The sequence below is a fragment of the Botryllus schlosseri genome, chromosome 7 (assembly GCF_051294905.1).
Source record: "Botryllus schlosseri isolate E-star chromosome 7, Bs_hap1, whole genome shotgun sequence".
NCBI lineage: Eukaryota > Metazoa > Chordata > Ascidiacea > Stolidobranchia > Styelidae > Botryllus > Botryllus schlosseri.
This window is the reverse complement of record NC_137242.1, coordinates 9,978,969-9,997,647: the sequence shown is the minus strand read 5'-3', so window position 1 is coordinate 9,997,647 and position 18,679 is coordinate 9,978,969. Positions and strand designations below refer to the sequence as shown.

General features: G+C 40.6%; 2 protein-coding genes across 2 annotated transcripts; both read left to right on the top strand.

Moving 5' to 3' along the window:
• The first annotated feature begins 670 nt into the window (after positions 1–670).
• LOC145442480 (uncharacterized) lies at positions 671–4,257 on the top strand. Its single transcript, XM_080320397.1, has 6 exons — positions 671–1,047; positions 1,119–1,160; positions 1,219–1,281; positions 1,363–1,466; positions 1,863–1,991; positions 3,655–4,257. Exons 1-6 carry the CDS (start codon positions 747–749, stop codon positions 3,898–3,900), a joined length of 885 nt encoding a protein of 294 aa, XP_080176523.1. The 5' UTR covers positions 671–746; the 3' UTR covers positions 3,901–4,257.
• An 11,301-nt stretch (positions 4,258–15,558) lies between these two features.
• LOC145443315 (heme-binding protein 2-like) lies at positions 15,559–16,480 on the top strand. The gene has a single exon (XM_080321294.1). It carries the CDS (start codon positions 15,643–15,645, stop codon positions 16,366–16,368), a length of 726 nt encoding a protein of 241 aa, XP_080177420.1. The 5' UTR covers positions 15,559–15,642; the 3' UTR covers positions 16,369–16,480.
• The last annotated feature ends 2,199 nt before the right edge of the window (positions 16,481–18,679 follow it).

Below are 18,679 nucleotides of genomic sequence, written 5' to 3'. Positions count from 1 at the left end.
TGGAATATCTGCATATTTCGTGAATATTTCAATCCCGACTGCCGATTGAACACAGAACTACTTTCACTAGCATTTCAATGGTGGCTGCAGAATTTTACGTAGCTGGTGTTGTTGTGGTTGTCGTTGTTTTGTTACGATTCATGGTGATTCATCTACATCTGTGATTTTACAGCAGGCCGAAATTGGTTATCATGATTCCTGTGCTGCCGACTTTTAGCACGGCCCAAGTTCGTTCTGGCTAGAGCCTAGACTTTTCTAAGACAGCGCTTGCGGGGATCGGATGGCGAGTGGTACGCAATATGCCTACATACTGCCGTTCATACAGCGTATGCTTTCAAGATCACAATTTGTTGATGCAAACCTTGTCCAACACGTACGGGGCATCGAATGCGTCGATTTCTACTTACGTTATACAAATATAACATAACTTAACTCAACCAACATAGGGTTATTAGGATTGATAATAATAATACAAATATTTATTTTCTTGAGAGCACATGAAATTGTTGATATGGATTTCTTTGATATAGTCGAATTTCGCTATCGTCACGATCCGTGTTTTTCTATCACCAAAGGCACTATTCAGAATCACGAAAAAAATTCCGAGTTTGAGGACTATTGAATCTAGTTGTTTACGATTTTATCACTAGCCCAAGGCTAATCACTGTTACGCATCACAGAAAAATATCTCGTCACCTACACCAAACGAATTTAGGTAGTGAGTTAGCGATTTCCGTAACAGCACCATGGATGTGCATATTATAACTCTCATAGCATCGATTTGCTTTGGCCTAAGTCACGGCGATAACCTCAATGGTAATGTAGCCGTCACGAAGGTGGGCGAATATATGGTTTGCAAGCCGGTCGCAGGCGTATTCGGCACAAGTGGAGGCAAAAATAGCACTCAAAAAGGCATTATGCCAGTACTTCAAGGACCGATGGGACCCCCAGGTCCGCCAGGTAGAACCGGACTTCAGGGGCCGACCGGCGAACCAGACTACAACAAAGTAAGCGACATCGTGACAAACCATTTGCAACCGTTAAAAGGTAATTGGGATCGTAAAAAGTTAGCGGAGTGGATATACAATTGTTAAGGGGAATTCTATTATTTCTGACAGCTCGCATGTATCAAGTCCAGAAGATGATCGATAAATTGAAAGGTTTGTGTTTACCTTGTTCGCGTTGGGTCGCCGCATTCAATTTTAATATAATTTACAGCTGGTGGCACTCCAACTACCGGTGGGACGACGTCAGCTCCTACGGATGACGACGTCAAAAATGGTACGTTCGATCTTTCTAATCTTTTCCAATTTATTCCTTGCAATAACATTATCTAAATATCCATATTGTCGTATTGTTTAGGTGCTGAATGCGTTAAGAGGTTTGACAGTCCTGTGAGTGTGGGACGGATCTGCTACAATATTCTTGGGGGAGAAGGACTTCTGTGGAGTCACGACACTGCAGAGGTAATTTTGACGAATTTTACCATGCAATTCATATAACAGCTGGCCTGGAGCAATGCGGACATTTAATGTTCTGAGAATTTAGGACAATATTGTAGGTTCGAGTTTTAGTAACTTCTAGCTGTTCGGGTAGAAATTGTTGCGAATTAGAACCGGGTAGAATTACAATACATGACATAGTGCTATAACTGTAAAAAGTGAATTAATTATATCCAACAGATTGATCGAGTACACCCACAATTCCGAAAGACGCATCTGTAATCTACATACTTTATAATTACGTCTTTGGTGTCAGTGGTACGATACGTGCCTTTTTCCACAGTTCCTTTCAGCGAGAATATGTGTGTTAATTTCAAGTATATTGGTCCTATGTCCATTGTGAATGTACTTTCTTGTCAGGCGGACTGCGAAAAACGAGGGGGTAAACTGGCTGATTTGGACTCCAGGAGAATTTACGACAAAATCTACGAATACATTGACGAACAATATAATACTGTCGTGCAAGCTTGGACGGGGATGAGATATGAGGTATGCGAGGCGGGACAATCACTAAGTAATGGTATACCAAAAGTAGGGTTATATTTAAATCCAAACGCGTTTTAAGCATATGTGGTCAAGGTAGTCAAGAAAGCTACTCAAGTATATCTAGAAGTAGAAGTAGTGCCGCTAACATCTACTCAAGTACGAGTAGAACTAGTCCTTTTGAAAGCATCCTGAAACTACTTCAAGTATAGAAGTATAAGTAGCGAGGCTAAAATCTGCTCAAGTAAGTAAGTATAGTTGTGTATATATATGCTCTCATGGACTGGACTGGACATTAAGCCCTGTGGAAGGTGCAGAGAGTTGGATTCGTGCTGTTACATACAAAGAGGTACGGAGTTTCCACGTACAAAAACTGGACAGCATGATGGGGTGCGAATGACAGCGTTACTTTGGAACAGTGGTTCTTAACTTTTGCTTAACCCAGATCTCATGTAAGATAATGTCATAGAATGGTGCCCTCCCCGTATTAGAAGGCCCGAATATGAGTCGGAAAGATTACGGAGTTGTATCAGACGCTGCATTACCGCTTTTCACGATTATCGTATGCTATTCAAAATGCGGTAGATCGTAAATTTGTCATTTACGGTTAGTTTTACGAAACAGTGCACTTAGTTTTGGATGGGATCCGTACAATAGAATGCAGATTAAAGATAAGATCTCTCTGTAACGATACCGTACACAAAGAGAAACACAACTATAATTTTTAAAAAGAGGGCATACATTTCATGTATTTTGTCCAGACAGTTTCAACGGTCTAACGCTTAAAAGTCAAGTACCACTTTTTCCATATTTGAACACACGCACCCTGTGCGACAAGAACGCATAGTGACGATACGATAGTTAGAAGCCAGATTGCAATACGTTAGTTCCAAACATTTTTTCTGAGCCATATTAAGCGCCATGAAACGTGTCATTGGTCGGCAATATGGTATGAAAGGAACCACCCAACCCGTTACCAGAATTATACTGGCTGATACTTCCGTGAAGCACGACGAAGATTCTAGAATTTCCTTAAATTTTGTGATACTTCAATTATTGTTGGCACTATACTTTACAAAATGTAAATAGCGAAAAGTATGTAAGTAAATCACAAAATATGACGAAGTAGAAGTAGCGAAAAGCTAGATCTACTTGAATAAGTACTAAAGATAAAGGAAACTACTTGAGTACTTCGAAAAAGTAGACGTATTTCGTTACTGACCACCTCTGATTCTAAAGAGGTAGGGTAGATAGAATGCTAACCAACTACTAGAGTGCATTATTCCACCGTACATTGGGTTAAGAGTGAACCATCACATAATAAAAGGATGAAACTACACTATTTGAATTTACTGTGTACTTATTGATGTAATGTCCCTATCCATATCCATATCGACGAGTTCGATGAGGATCTACTTATCAGATTTACAGTAATTGCAGGTATGCATAAACATTGAACAAGCATCACACACCTATATGCTGTAGTGAACTGTATGCTGACGTGTATTTTGTGTATGGCATCGTGTGTGACTGTATGTACCGGAATGGTTTAGTGTGTGTAAACAATGAATTGATGTTTTTTTACACACACGGCAGCATATTTACGATCAATTGTTATTATAATATATAATATATATATATATCTATTAATATTTCTTTAAAAATTTAGGACGACAAATTACTATTGAGTGATGGAGGTCACGCTTCGTACGGCAAGTGGTCATCTGGATACCCGAGGAAGTCTTCTATTTCCTATTACAAGTCTTATACTAAAATCTACATCTACATCGACACGTCGTCGTACGTCAGGAAGCTCTACAATTCCCGAGCCTCACTCAAAAAGCCCTACGCCATCTGCAGCTTCGATCTTGATACCAATACTACTACTACTACTGTGGCGACGCCCAGTTCATAATCAAGCGCAAGAGCTCAGTGAATGATACCTGAGCCATTTTCGGCTCTATAATTTTTCATTCTTTCGTCGAATTATGCGCTTTCCGATGTAATTGCGACTAGCATAGCCTTTTTCTCAGCAATTACATACATGTAGGCCGCTTTCCTAATTGAAATGCATGATGAAACCAAATATTGTGAGAGTGATCTTGGTATGATAGTATGATTGTAAGTGTAGGTCGAGTCGTTTGTTGTGAGGATCGCCTATAATCAGTCGATTCGAGTCACTCGTTTTCTACTTTGAATTCGGCCTATATCATTGCGATAATTTTTATCCTATACTCCGGTTAGCAGAGCATAAAGTAACATCGTATTGCAATATTGTTGGGTTGATGAGGCGGCGTTGCACTATCGCAAGATTCAGGTGGTCAGTGACTAAAAGTAAACTTCTGATTTTTTGGAGTACTCAAATAGGTGTCGCCAACTTGTGCTACCTGCTTAAACGGTTATGTTTGTAGACTACTTTCGCTTGTACACTCGAGCAGACTATATAGCCCAAACCACTTTTTATACTTTGGATTTTCAAAAGTAGAGTAGTTTTGTGATACCTTTGTATCACTTTCATGATTGCGATTTTCATAAGAGCCACGCGAAATATACCCTGTACCATAGTAAATAACGTATTTTCGAAGATTCTACCTTTTATGGTGACGCTAGTCATATTGCAGTTTTGAAAGTATCCAACTATCCATCGTCGATTAACCACTAAAAGTATATGTAAGTCTTCGACCAAATATACTTCTTACTTGACTAGTCTGCGGATATTTCATTTTTTACTTCAACTTGATATAGTTTGAAATGTTGAAATAGGTACTTCTACTCTGTGGATTTTGGTTGCAGTGAAGTTCGTACCTCGTTTCTCGGGGAAATTGTGCACTTTGTAAGCGCAGGACTTGGCTCTAAAAGCTAGTTCGTTGGCCACCAAGAACGAGGTCGTCTTTAGATACATCCTCTAAATAGCAAAGTTGACTCTTCGCGTGACATAAAGGTACCAACGCATAAGTAGGCCTACTGAAAAAAATGTGGCCACAGTTATGAAGGGAGGAGTTCAACCTTTTTCAAACTTGGTTCACAGTTTATTGTTATTGATATTTTTTCGTTCAAAAAGCACCACAAGATAGCGACATAATGAAAAGATAGGAAGGTGTCGAAACGACCTGGATAAAAATGAAGTGCCATGTGTCGGAAGGCGGAGTCGATATGCCAAATTTTGAGTTATACCGCCAAATATACTAACCATTAGCCATTTGAAAATGCCACAATTATGAAATTTGGTATCCAAATAAGCGAGTTGACCACTGTGATGAACCAGATCAATAAAATTATAGTAGGCTTTTATTAACAATATTCCGACTAGCGCTGACACCATATGCGAACGAACCTTGCTTGGCAAGGTCAGATACAGAAATTAATGATTATTGCGCTGGCAGTACCATGATCGCTCATGGGGCTCTGCAGCGCTCATGTGAAACTATTAGGGTTACCTTATTTTGGAATCGGTAAAGGATGACACTTTTAGCAAATCTTAAGAGTTACTTGATCGACACCGAAAACAGTCGATTTTGCAACATTTACCGGACATTTTCTTGAGTTGACTAAAAATAAGGTCATCGCTTCATTCGACTCCCAATTTACCCACTTTTTACTTAAATTGAGTGGTGTTGACTAAAAAAAGGTCGTCACTTTGGTTCGACTCCCGAATGACCCGCTAGAACTTCCATATTACTTATTTCCCGTCATATACGCCGATTTTCAGTTGAAACTGTCCATTATCCTAGCTGTAAAAGCTGTATATAGGAGGACGAATTGCCAGAAAGGAGGACAGTTAGGCGTCCTCGGAGGACATTTTGAAGAACCTTAATAAGGAGGACAAATCCTTCTAAAGGAGGACGTATGGTAACCGTATACGCTATTGCGAATTAGGTAAAACACGTCAACTACCTACGCGAGCGGTGATCAGCTGACCAGGACCGTGCACTATGGGATCAAGGGAAATGATTCAATATACCGTTTAGATAGCGTTATCGCCAACATCGAGACGTATTTTGATATAACCAAAACAACAACTAGGCCTTACTGCAAAAGTGGAAGTATAAAGACATTATGGCGCTTGTCCAACGAGCCCCATAGTTGCGATGTTATACGTTCTTTATACCGTATTGATTGCCCGCATACCAAGCGTAGTTCAACGCATGGCATTCCAATTTACGTCATGGGGCAGCATTACTATATTTGGATTATACGGATATTTGTATGTACGGCGTTGATATTTAGGCCTGCGTCAATATTTTGTAATAAAATAAAACAAACGCGGAAATGATTTCGCGCGAAAATAGCAATACGCGGTACATTGGGATGTGGACGTAACCGGTAGATTTAAGTTAATGGGGAGTTCTTTGCCTTTATCACTTACGAATAGAAAGTTGAACGGAATTATTGTTTCAATGGACCGACTCGGAGTCCGACTCCAACTCCAACAGTATTAACAGTTTACTTCAAAAATTATATGCCACAGTGACGGTTACAGGAGGAGATCCTATACTAAATGCAAGAAATGTGACAATAAATCATGCGAAGTGCTAAGAAATATTTCAAGTCAAATAAATCTGCTACGGAATATTCTACTCCAACTCCAGCCACTACAGTTTTCACGACTCCGGCTCCGACTCCATCAAGCGGAAATTAGTCAAACTCCGACTCCGACGACTCCAACTCCGACGCACAGCCCTGATTTCGACACTTCGATATGACCAAACATCTTGTTCCAAGCATGCCTGAAGTGAGAATGATGCTTTTTTTCATGCGTTCACAACTTGATAAAGGCCTGTGACAGAGTTTGGATGATGAAATTGCTAATTTATGAAAATTGAATATGACACTGAAAAGCTGGAACCACATTGAAAGAGCCCCGTGAAAACGATGGTGACATACATCGTATATAAATACTTTCAGCACTGAAATTCGGAACCATAGAGAGAAAATATATTGCCAGGTGAATACAGTAAAATATATTTCCGATACTTTTTTTTTGTCGCACCAGTGGGAATTTCACGACGTTGTCTTCACAACGCATTATGACATTTCTTTTTTCCGATATCCTGAGATAGAATGTCTATTCCTCTGGCAAGCGAACTACTACTTCCGAGACATTTTGTTGACTGTCAGAGATCCCACATCATTCGAAAGATATTTATATTAAGGGAACTCGAATATTATGCGATTCGACGTTCAAGCAATCTCTGGTCATCATTAAGGTTGATAGCGATGCTGGTTTCGTGTTTCGGTATTTGAGACAACGACCCAGTAGATACGCCATGTTGAACTCATTGTGCAATGTTTGCTTACCCCTTATGTTTTCATTGGATCGCAATCTTGTGTTTTATTGAACTGATAAATATTGCTAATAGAACCGAACAAACTCCGTTTCGATCGATTCTAACTTTTTACTGATTCCAAATTCCCAGTTCCACAATCATTAGCATCAGTCAGTGACCCAGACAAACGCTTCTGATTGCAATAGGAAATGGTCTACACGCCAATTAATGACATATATGGTACTTCAGATATGATTTTTATTCGCTCGTAAACCCAGGGAAACCAAATTGTGACATACCAACTTTAACTTTATAGAGCGTATTAATCATCTATGGCAGTGGTTCCCAACGTGGGCGATATCGCCCCCAGGGGACGATTTGGCGGACTAGGGGACGAAAATAACGAAGGGGGCGATAGGGGGCGAAAACGGACGAAGGGGGCGATAGGGGGTGATGGCGCGTTCAAACGGCTATATTGGAGTCAGGGTCGTAACTGCCGCACCCCAAACCCCCAATTGAGGGGCCCAAAATTATTTCTTGAATTAACATAAATTATATATAAGGTAATTTTTTAGAAATTCATGCAATTCTTTCACAAAATTTCCGCGCTGTGCGCAATTTAATTTATTCATATATCTTGATTTTGGGGGACCCTTCCCTCAACAAAAATACGCATGGTTATGGAAATGGAGACTTCGGCGTCGGCCATTCCTGCGCTACGACGCACCAATACATGTGAAGTTATAGGCCATGTGACATGTCACTCCGAGAAGTGTGCCAGAACGATCTGCAGCGAAAAGACTTTGGCCGAAAAGGAATGCCCTTGTGCTGACCGAAAACTTCGAGATATACATATATGTTTAAATGTCCATAGGCGCCTCAATGGCTTGCGTTGAATGTTCCTGTCCTGGCCACTATAGAAATACCAATTTGAAACAATGTGCGTCTTATAGTTTGGTACGTTCTGGCGATATCCATATCTTTTGACATAGGAGATATAGGAGGTCATAACATCACGTAACGAAGTCAATATAACAACGGGTCCGCCCGAAGATGTTTCATTATTATTTAGGGGTCCTACCTTTTCCAACACACCACACTCTGCTCTACCGGTGAACCTGATTACGTGAGCAGAGAGAGGATAAAAAATTGATACCAATATATATGCAATTCGATCCCGACCATATTGACCGATTCAAGCATAAATTATATAAATTTGTCGCGTTTCGCGCGACGTATTGTGACTCACCAAACAGTACATGAAATAGGGTGTAGCTGATATGTAACGAGAAAAACCCCCCTGGTTGAGGAGGGGGTCTGGGGTTTGGTTCATCACCCTATGGGGGCCCAAGACCGACGTTTTTTTAGGGGGGGCTGACGAAGTGCTGTTACGGTCCTGATGGGAGTCAAGTCGGAGAAATGATATTTTTTTAGTCAACTCACGAAAATTTAGCAGTAAAAGTGTAATTTCGAGGTCGAGCCGAAAAGGTGACATTTTATATTAGTCAACTCGCCGGTGATCCCATGTTTGTATTCCCAATTTTTCGGTTCCCAATATTTGAGGGGCGATGATCGGTGTGGAGCTTCAAAAGGGGGCGATGAGACGAAAAAGGTTGGGTACCACTGATCTATGGGATCTTTCGCTATCAGCAAAAAAATTCTTTTTGCAGTAGTGCAATAAAGCGCATTGCCGTATTACTAGGCTAAGCGAAGGCAATTGTATGGTAAGAGAATAATCAATAACACCATGTAACAAAAATTCGGTTGAGCCGATTTTTTGATATTTCCCATACCATATTCCTTGATAAAACATGTTTCCGGCATTTTTTGCCACAAGTTTCGTTTAAAAATGTCATTTTATACTTTTTAACCTTCCCAGACCATGTATTTCAAGCTCCTTTATTGACTTTCCTATTAACTGTGACGTCACATTTATCCGTCATTAATTCATAATAGTTGGTTGTTAGTAACAATCATCTTCTCAGTCTCAGTTAATCAGTATTGGCTACGGAAAGCAATGTCAAATTCCTTTTCGTTTTGTTCGATGCTAATTCAGTGATTGTGGATCTAGTGAGTATAATCTCATAATTAATGTCAGCATCACAAATGTAATCGGCCTGCTGGCTGTTTGTGCTATATCCAGGGTTGCCATCGACATGGACCCAAAAATAAGGACAGTCGAAAATTAGATTGGCATTTAAAAGCGTTTTCGTACATACTGTGTATTTATACGAGGCGTGGCATATAATTTTCCATACTTTCGCCAGAAACAATCTGCTTCAGCAACTCTTTGGTATCAGAAAGTGCTTCACTGATCGCACGACCGCTCAGGTCTAGGTTTACCATTACTCAGGGCCGAAACAGCACTTCGTCACCCCCCCCCCCCCCAGAAAAAAAACAATACGCTTGGGCCCCCATAGGGTGATAAACCAAACTTCTTCTCCTCGCTGTGATTGGAGGCGTCAACCAATATGGGAAAAGGCTGTACACCAAGTTCAGACAAAATCATTTTTGAGTGTATGGAGCAAGACCTCCAGTAACAAAGCTTGTAGTCTTGATCCTGGCCGATTCAAACTCCTTTCGATGTTATAATCGGGGAATATTGCGATGTGCAATCGTTGGTGAGGAATGATTGCTGGTTTTTTCAGCATGGAATGCCCCAGGTATCCTCAGCAGCAGCTGACACACTTCTTGTGTTTTGGGGTATCAATATAAGTTGAAATAGCGGTCTTTCTCATACGGCCTCCAGGTCAATGTCACAATTGCAGATATTGCAACACAGATACCAGAGGAAAATGATCGAAGTTCTGTAGTTGTTGAAAATAAGACAAAATAAGGACGCAAGTCGAAAACAAGGAAATTTCTTAGAAATAAGAACAGTTGAGTTTTCTAAGACGTGGCTCTTCAAAATAAGGACAAAATAAGGACGGTATGGCAACCCTGGCTATATCTATGGTCTGTATATCGGTTTGACAAAATATAGATAGAACTAAGGTTTTTTATACTTATTGGAGACAAAGATAAAAGCTGGGCATTTCATGTGATCTGCGAAACATGCCGATGAAATATGGATGGCTGGCTTAGGGGAGATCGGCATTCAATGTCATTTGCTATTAAAGAATCTGAAGGGAATTTCTGTATGGGTGACACTCAAGATTCAGAATAACTAAAAAATGACTTGACATAGCATATCCTTCTATGGCAGTGGTTCCCAAACGGTGGGGAATTCCCCACTGGTGGGGAATTCAATGGTTTCTGGTGGGGAATGGACGCATTTGTTCAAAATTATATACAGGACAGTCTACATATATTCACGGCGACACATGCGCAATCACCGTTACCAGTTAACTGCTCTGGAATGTATGCATCGAAAATTATATTGCGTGTTGTTCACAAAACCTCATTTTTAACTCTGGATGGCCAATGATGGCGACACAAACGCATCCAGCACGACTAGTTTGACGTGAAATAACGCTTTTGCGAAATTTTGAGCGTTACTGGTATCGGTTCACAATACGTTTAATGTTGCAGTTATAGGCGATTGTCTTGCGTACTGGTGTGGTTGTGTGTCTTGTGTTGTCAAACCAGCAGATAGCTGCTCTGTGATGACAAAGGTGCTGGGTAGTGGGGAACAGGACCGTGACTGCCGCACCCCAAACCCCCCCAATTGGGGATGGGGCGAGCTCAAAGAGGCCCAAAATTATTTCGTGAATTAACATTAATTAAAGTATCTTTTTGAAAATTTATGCCACTTTTTTAAAAATTTTTCGCGCTGGGTGCGCGATTTAATATTGCCGAATATCTGATTATTGGCTACCCTCACCCACGATAATAAGTAGAATTTATAGAAATGGAGACTTCGGCGTCGGCCATTACTGCGCCACGACGCACCAAAGCATATGAAGTTATAGGCCATGTAACATGCAACTCCGAGAAGTGTGCCAGAACGATCAGCAGCGAGGAGACGTTGACCGAGAAGGAATGGCCTTGTGGTGACAGAAAACTCCGATATTTATACAATCTACATATATGTTCAGTTGTCCATAGGCGGCTAAATGGCTGGCGCCGAATGTTCCTGTCCTGGCGATCTGAACCAGCACACGGGGAAAATGCCATCCCGCAGGGAAAATTTTTTGCCAGTTGAGCAATACCAATTTGAAATCGTGTGTGCCATTTAGTTTTGGCGATTTCCATATCTTTTGACATACCAGATATAGTAGGTCACGAAATAGCATAATGTAATGAAGTCAATATACTAACGGGTCCGCCCGAAGATGTTTAATTCTTATTTAGGGGCCCTACATTGCCAATACACCTCACTCAGCTCTACCGGTAAATCTGATTACGTGAGAAGAGAGGGGATAAAAAAAAATTGATAACAAATATTGACCGATTCAAACACGAATAATATAATTTTTTCGCGTTTCGCGCGTTTAGTCGAAATAAGGCGACGCACTAAACAGTAGACCCAATGTAGCTGATAAGTATGGGGAAAAAAGCGTACAGGCTCAGTGGGGCTGAGGGTTTCTGGGGGGCTTCGTCCTCCAGAAGTTGGGTTAATCACCCTGTGGGGGACCAAGATCAACGTTTTTTTGGCGGGGCTGACGAAGTGCTGTTACGGTCCTGGTGGGGAATAAAGGCTCGGAATAAATCTGAAGTGGGGATTGACGACAAAAAGGTTGGGAACCACTGTTTTAAAATGATTTTTGTTTTAAATGCAACCCTAGATGGGTCGCGTGCGCCATGTTTTATGGGTCCGTTAGTAACGCTCTCGACAATTGTCACTATATGATTGGAAAGACTAGCACTCAGAAATCGCCAAAGTTATACTGATGAAGTTGAATGAATTTATGGCTGAGGAGAACGAATCTGTGGAAATTTGTGAGGAAATCGGTGAACCCGAAGACGTATCAAAGTAAATAAACGATGATGAATGCCATGCGAGCATAGTGCATAGTATCTTCAATCACTCCAAGACGTTGAAGATTTTGTAAATCCCTCGGTGTCGCAGGATGATCTATTTATTGATAACATTGATGAAAATGTAGGAGAGGTTAAGCAGGCAGTTGTTCATCTCCCCTGGAAAGCTGGACCGTCAACGACTTTATCGCCTGAAAATGTTTCCTGAATACATGAACCACCTTCAAGCATTCCATGTCGTGCACTCGCACAAACCACTGTCTTTTAAGTGCAGACGTTACTTTTCATCCGAGAGAAATCATGGCTACAAAATTGTTTTAAACAAGGGCAGCAAGTTTCATAGAACACGCTTATTTTAAATTGATTTTATTTTGAAAGAGAGCGGTAGTTGCGACCATAATGCCAGTAAATGGGCGCATGGCGCTTTTGTTCAGACACAGGTCAAGACTGAAACATCGGCGAGGTAGTAAACACTTGATAAGTATACACGGATGGAGAAAGGGCAATGAATTTTGCACTCTTCACAATGCAATCACGGCACGAACTGAAAATGGGCCTTAAACGACCACAAGGACAAGGTTAACTGTGTTGCATGTATACTGCATGAGTTTACACTTTACGCTTACACGAAACTAAACACACCAATGATAATAGCCGGATTACGGACAACAACTGCGATGATAACTACCGTACAGTAACGACTGTCCAGCACTGGCGCTTGAGAAATGCACCAAGTATTGACCTTTGCATCATACGAAGATTATGTACTAGATAGGACTGTTTGATAAATGATAGACAACCGGACTCAAATTATTAGGTAAAATACCAGTTACATATAGAAAACATGATATTTCATTGTGATGAGGAGGGGTGACACAGAAACCCACATCCTCTCCTTCATCGACAGTGGTACCTGCAGAAGTGAGATTATTTTCATGTGAATGTTAAGCTGAGGGTGGAAATGACCTATAATTCGTATTTTAACGGTAATGCAATAGGGTTCGGTAAGGGACTAGACTCCATACATTCAATAGAATGTGACATTGTGTCGCTCGCAACAACTTCATTTCTGTCATTCAAATGATTTGCCACCCAAACCATCAAAACGACACTTTTCAATGTGTCATTCATATGAATGGTATTTATGCCACTCACACGTGCTGGTCAGTTAATAAACACCTGGACATGGGCGATAATACAGACCTCAGTTACCCTCCCTAGCATTTGTAAAGTGATATATTCCCCGGTATAATTTACAGTACTTATAATTTATTACATCACTGTATCAAGTGATAATTATGACATATATGATATATCGACCTGAATATTTAGACATATAAGGTATAATTGCGAATGTATTGTCGAAAGTCCTATGTACTTTCTTTCATGTTGTGCTCTGATGATACCTATTGTGTGATAAAAATAGCAGTTTCGAGCTCATTGTCGTCCAGGATGCCAGCTATAGTTCATCTGGCACAGAATGCTACCTATACCACGAGGAATAGACGGTTCCGGAAGTATATGTGGCCATTCTGAAGCAACGTGTGGCGAAATAATTCAATAATAAGTTACTGGAAAGAGATTTCATCAGCCTAACAAAGTCAACTAATTTGCGATGAGCATAACACCGGCAATCATATCGGAATATTCGTAACAACTGCAAAACAAGTGGCAGCAAGCTGCCAAAATATGCAGTTCTTACGAAACTCCATGCCGTGACGGGTGCATTCTTTGTTCCGAAGTCAATGTAGGCCTACCACTGGACTTTGTCAATTTACTCACTGCGGCACTGTTTGCACCGTGGAATTTCTACGATCGAAAAATCGGATATCAAGTGCATGCACTTGACATTAAGCCATCAATGAGATGAATTGAAAATCCCTGAAAATTATCATCAATAATGCGCGAAGGGCGTTACCGGGGCAGGGTTTCACTCCATTCACTTTTGGACTCTTTGCATTTGCCGCCCGTGAGCATTGAATAGCGACATTTGGCTTTTAGTCAAAATTGAGTTTGGTTGCATGTGCATCGTTATATCGCAATTGGGCGTGATCTAACATACAGGATATGGCCTATATCTAAGATATAGTATCACCAACATTTACTCTGCTGATTTAATACTTACGTAAAGAAATTCTGCAGTGACTTCATTTATCATGCGCTGGTTATGGATGCAAGTTGGTGATGTATTTTCAAAATACACGGTAAAAGTGCACGGACAGTGACATCAATGCTAAATTTGGTAATGCCAAAAGGTCCAAATCAAGGAATGTAGACAGCATCAATCTTATCGGACCGCATCACATTCGCGGTTACCACAATTGTATTTTCACTAATTGCAAACTCACTTTCATGCATGTCTCTTGTAATATTTCAATTAATTCGGTAACACATATGTGTCTCCATGATATGGTCGGTGATGGTAGGGTGAAGACAATGTATGGTTATTCAATCGAGCTGATAAGTTTATCCAAGCCATTTCCAGAAATCGTTTGCAAGCTCTGGATTCTCTCTCGATGATCAGATCTCCATGCCATAAATTGTTATATCAACATCATTGGAAAAGTTCACTAATCATATTATCATTATCACACCGAGCTACTCTAGGTTATAAAACTATCGAACACTTAAAACGTTACGCGTGACGTAAATAAATGATAAATGACAAAATAAGCAGTAGTTTAATCTACTGTACATGACTAAATCACGTGATTCTCAATTCATGTGGAATGAATCATACGGAAGTGTAGCTTAGTTATTAACAAATAACGCTGGAGTATCAGCAAAGTGTCTATACTTAATCTAGTAATGACATCATGATATCGATTAATTACAGTATAAGATTATTTTTATGACTACGTATGCACTTAACCAAAATAGTAAGTATGACGCGCAATTTGTCGTTTTACTGGATTCTTATGGACATCTCGCAATATCCCCTCAACGCCAATGCATTCTTTGAGAAATGGTTATGAAAGAACTATTCTGTTGTTATGTTAATTACTTTTAGCACCATGAAAACAATTGAAAATTATCTTCAAGGCGAGGAGTATAGATGCTGTATATTCATAGGTGCAACATGTACTGAGGGGAGCTCTACTAACCCCTTTACACTCATTAACGAACTATTCAGGTCAGTTTCGCATGTACACGTGATGCAATCACAGACTTTAGCTATACGCAGAGTGATGTCACGGTAAAGCAGACGACAAAAATAGAAACGAATGTGCACACTGCACATCGCGGATATAAAAAAATGAGTTTATCGATGAAATAATATCGTGACGTAACTTTTCTCGTACACACACAAAAAAACGAGTGGTTTTTGTCAAATCATCAAGGGCATTTCCCACTTAATTCCGAAGGTATATAAACTGCGATACGGCACTGTATGGGCATATCCTCCATAAGTGTCTACTGATTGAATTCAGCCTGATCGATTCTAGAGTTACCTGCAGCCGATCACGAAAATGCGCAGCACTTACTACGTCCTAATAGTAAGCCTTGTTGGCTTGGCTACTGCGCAGGAATCTGCGAAAGATGGCAATGTCACTTACGACGGATTTTTCACTGAAGCATGGCGCAATGAATTCAGCGACAAGCAATTATCCAGACAACCGAAATGGAAGCTCGCCGATGATCAGCCCTCTACGGAGGACTACGAAGTCAGAGAATACGCGCCGGCGTGGTTCGTCACTTCTCACACGCCGTGCCTGGAACAAGTGCGTGCCATGACAGACGGGTATATGCAAGCTTACTTGTACATGAATAGGCGCAACTCAAATTACGCCAAGTACGAGCTCACGTACCCCATAATCAACAAGGCCGAATTTGATGCTGAAGGCCCTGACAAGTCAAACAAAGTCGCGCGTGTAAGGTGTCCCGATCGATTTTCCGTAAGCTTTTACCTGCCGCATGAAGTCGGGAATGATGATCCTTACGACAACCCACCCCGCGGCGTCGTGGAAAATATTGTGATTGGAGAGCAGAGCGACACAGTCAGACGATTCGTGTATGGCTACGAGGACGTTCACAACGAGGCAAGCGTGAGCAACTGCAACCGGCAAGCTTCGCTTCTCGCAGTAAAACTGGCAGCCGACGGGAGGCTTTTCAACGCAAAATCGTATTATTGCGCCGTATACGAGCCTGGAGAATCCGGGAAAATCGGCTTTGAGGTCTGGTTTGACGAAATTTGAGCACGAAACCAAGAGATTTAGCATCGTGGTAATTTCTTTCTGCTTCTGCTTGCTTGCTTTTGTACAGTTGCCGAGTACAGTATTGCTGATGAATAAAAGATGTTTTACATGATTTTGAACTTGCTGTATTTTGGCAATATCATTGACTATAGGCCTATTTACCGGAATGTAATTTTATCCATAATCAGCCGTTTTCGTATTTTCATCTTCTGAGGACCCACGATGCGATACACAAGACACAATACTATGTAATGAATAGACAGGAGGATGTTGAAACACGTACGGCTCACAAATCAAGCATCCACCTCAGCTACACTAATACATAATGCCCAATATAACAGTGCCCGATCTTGATCTTTCGACTGTCTTCTATTTGACGTTTACTCACTCTTTTCATTCTCTTCCGTGTATTCGTCCTTCATTGGTTCGTTCTCAGGGCATTTTTATAAAGACGCCGTAAAAACAACGACGCATAGAAGGAGTAGGCTACATATGAACCATTGAACCATCCACACTTCAAAATGTGCTACAGCTGAGCCCCGCATACTACGGTATTGTAGTGCCGATGTCGATGGTTCAACCAACTATGCAGCATTTGCACGGATGACAACCCACCTATGATGTTGACACAGATCAAGTATTATTTGCCCAGGCGGTTATAAATTCATCGACAATGTTGAATAATATCGCGGTAACATTGCGATTAATTAGCAGATATCACATATTGTGATTTTTTGAATAGCATTGCTGCAGAAGAGTGAATGTGATTGTGACCACAGCTGATAATGTAACTAGAGAGGTCGGTAATCACAAATACCGCACAGCGTTCTGTGAGGTATAAAATACCTTGCTAAATTATAATTAGTTGAATACTGACGTCATACAAACTGCTATTTTACCGACACTACTCGAGCTCATAATCACGTCATCATGAGTATGAGTGAAATATTCTATATCCATGATGGGTTGATTATAAAATCGCCGTGACACGTCCAATATACGTTGTAAAATTATTTAGTAACTTTTTGTAGCTTGGTGTCGGTAATCTTTTTTCGATATCACAATCCTTACAAGATTATTGCGTCATCGAGTCACTCCTAATCAATGACGGGTCGGTAGCCAATCAGATGGATTAATGAAGCGGCATTGCAATCATTGCATTCGCTGTTGAGTTCAACGCGGTCAGATTGTTCACGTTTAGTCTCAAACAGCGTCAGATAAAATTAATTCATGTCTATTAGTCTACAGCAGGGGTGGGCAATTATTTTTGCCGGCGGGCCAAATGTGAAGCAGAAAATAGGGCCGAGACAAAAGTTTAGAATCTTTAGATTATGTTCGGCGGCATGCAGTTTTATTTCTGAATTGAAAGCAGTGAATTACTTTGTAAACTAAAAGACCGGTTGACGGCTGACTTCAATAAACAAATATTTAGTGCTCCAAATCTTGTTGAAATGTTGGCCTTCCGCCGCATCTTTCATTGCTTGATATAACACCGTTTGTGAGTGAGGACGACCGTTAATCATCGTACACTGATTACAATATCTTTCGAATTTGGATTTGGAAACGTATGACGTAAGAGTTTAAAGCACAGACTTGTCAACAAAAATATTTGAACTTGATGATGGCAACAATGACTTGTAGCTTTAATTGTTATGGCATAATTTGCTATACTGACTTAATTTTGAACCTGAATTGCTCACATGACGTACGTATAGGTTACGTAATCACGGTACATAAATAAACTAAACTTCAAAGTAAATGAATTTCCCTATCAGTTTATGCAATAATTTTATTCCACACAATAACATTTTTTTCTCTTTCAGTATACTTGACCACCAATGCAGCTGATTGAGGTGATAACATTGACAATTTAGAGCACGGCTGTATATGCTAAGATCTGTTCATATGAGATCTTCCTGAACTCCTCATCTGCCTTGTTAGTATCATAGTTCATGAAGTGATCTTTCACTCGCAGCATCACTTCAAGATTTGCCTGTGTCTGGCAATCACGACTCTTGTTTTCAGTAGCGGCCGCACATGACTGATGCCCCTCACAAGATGCAGCATGTGCAACGCACAGAAGGCGAGTCTTGAAGGTTCTGGAGAATACCGGCATGATCCATCCAGAATAATGCTGGCTGATATACTATACACATATAGACATGGTACCGAGATACTCTCTTCTGCATCGAAAATTTCTAAAAATCAAGGGAAGATAAGAGACATTCAGTGTGTGAGAGGTACACAAAATTATACTCACCGACTTAACAATCATAATCAATCCAATCCAGTGTTCGATAATAGGTTACTA

What these genes read in the sequence shown, in the direction of transcription:
- LOC145442480 (XM_080320397.1), top strand. Translation starts at nt 747, where the DNA reads ATGGATGTGCATATTATAACTCTCATAGCATCGATTTGCTTTGGCCTA. An exon ending in GGAGTCACGACACTGCAGAG is followed by an intron (nt 1,467 to 1,862) that starts GTAATTTTGACG and finishes CTTTCTTGTCAG; the next exon opens with GCGGACTGCGAAAAACGAGG. An exon ending in GGACGGGGATGAGATATGAG is followed by an intron (nt 1,992 to 3,654) that starts GTATGCGAGGCG and finishes TTAAAAATTTAG; the next exon opens with GACGACAAATTACTATTGAG.
- LOC145443315 (XM_080321294.1), top strand. Translation starts at nt 15,643, where the DNA reads ATGCGCAGCACTTACTACGTCCTAATAGTAAGCCTTGTTGGCTTGGCT.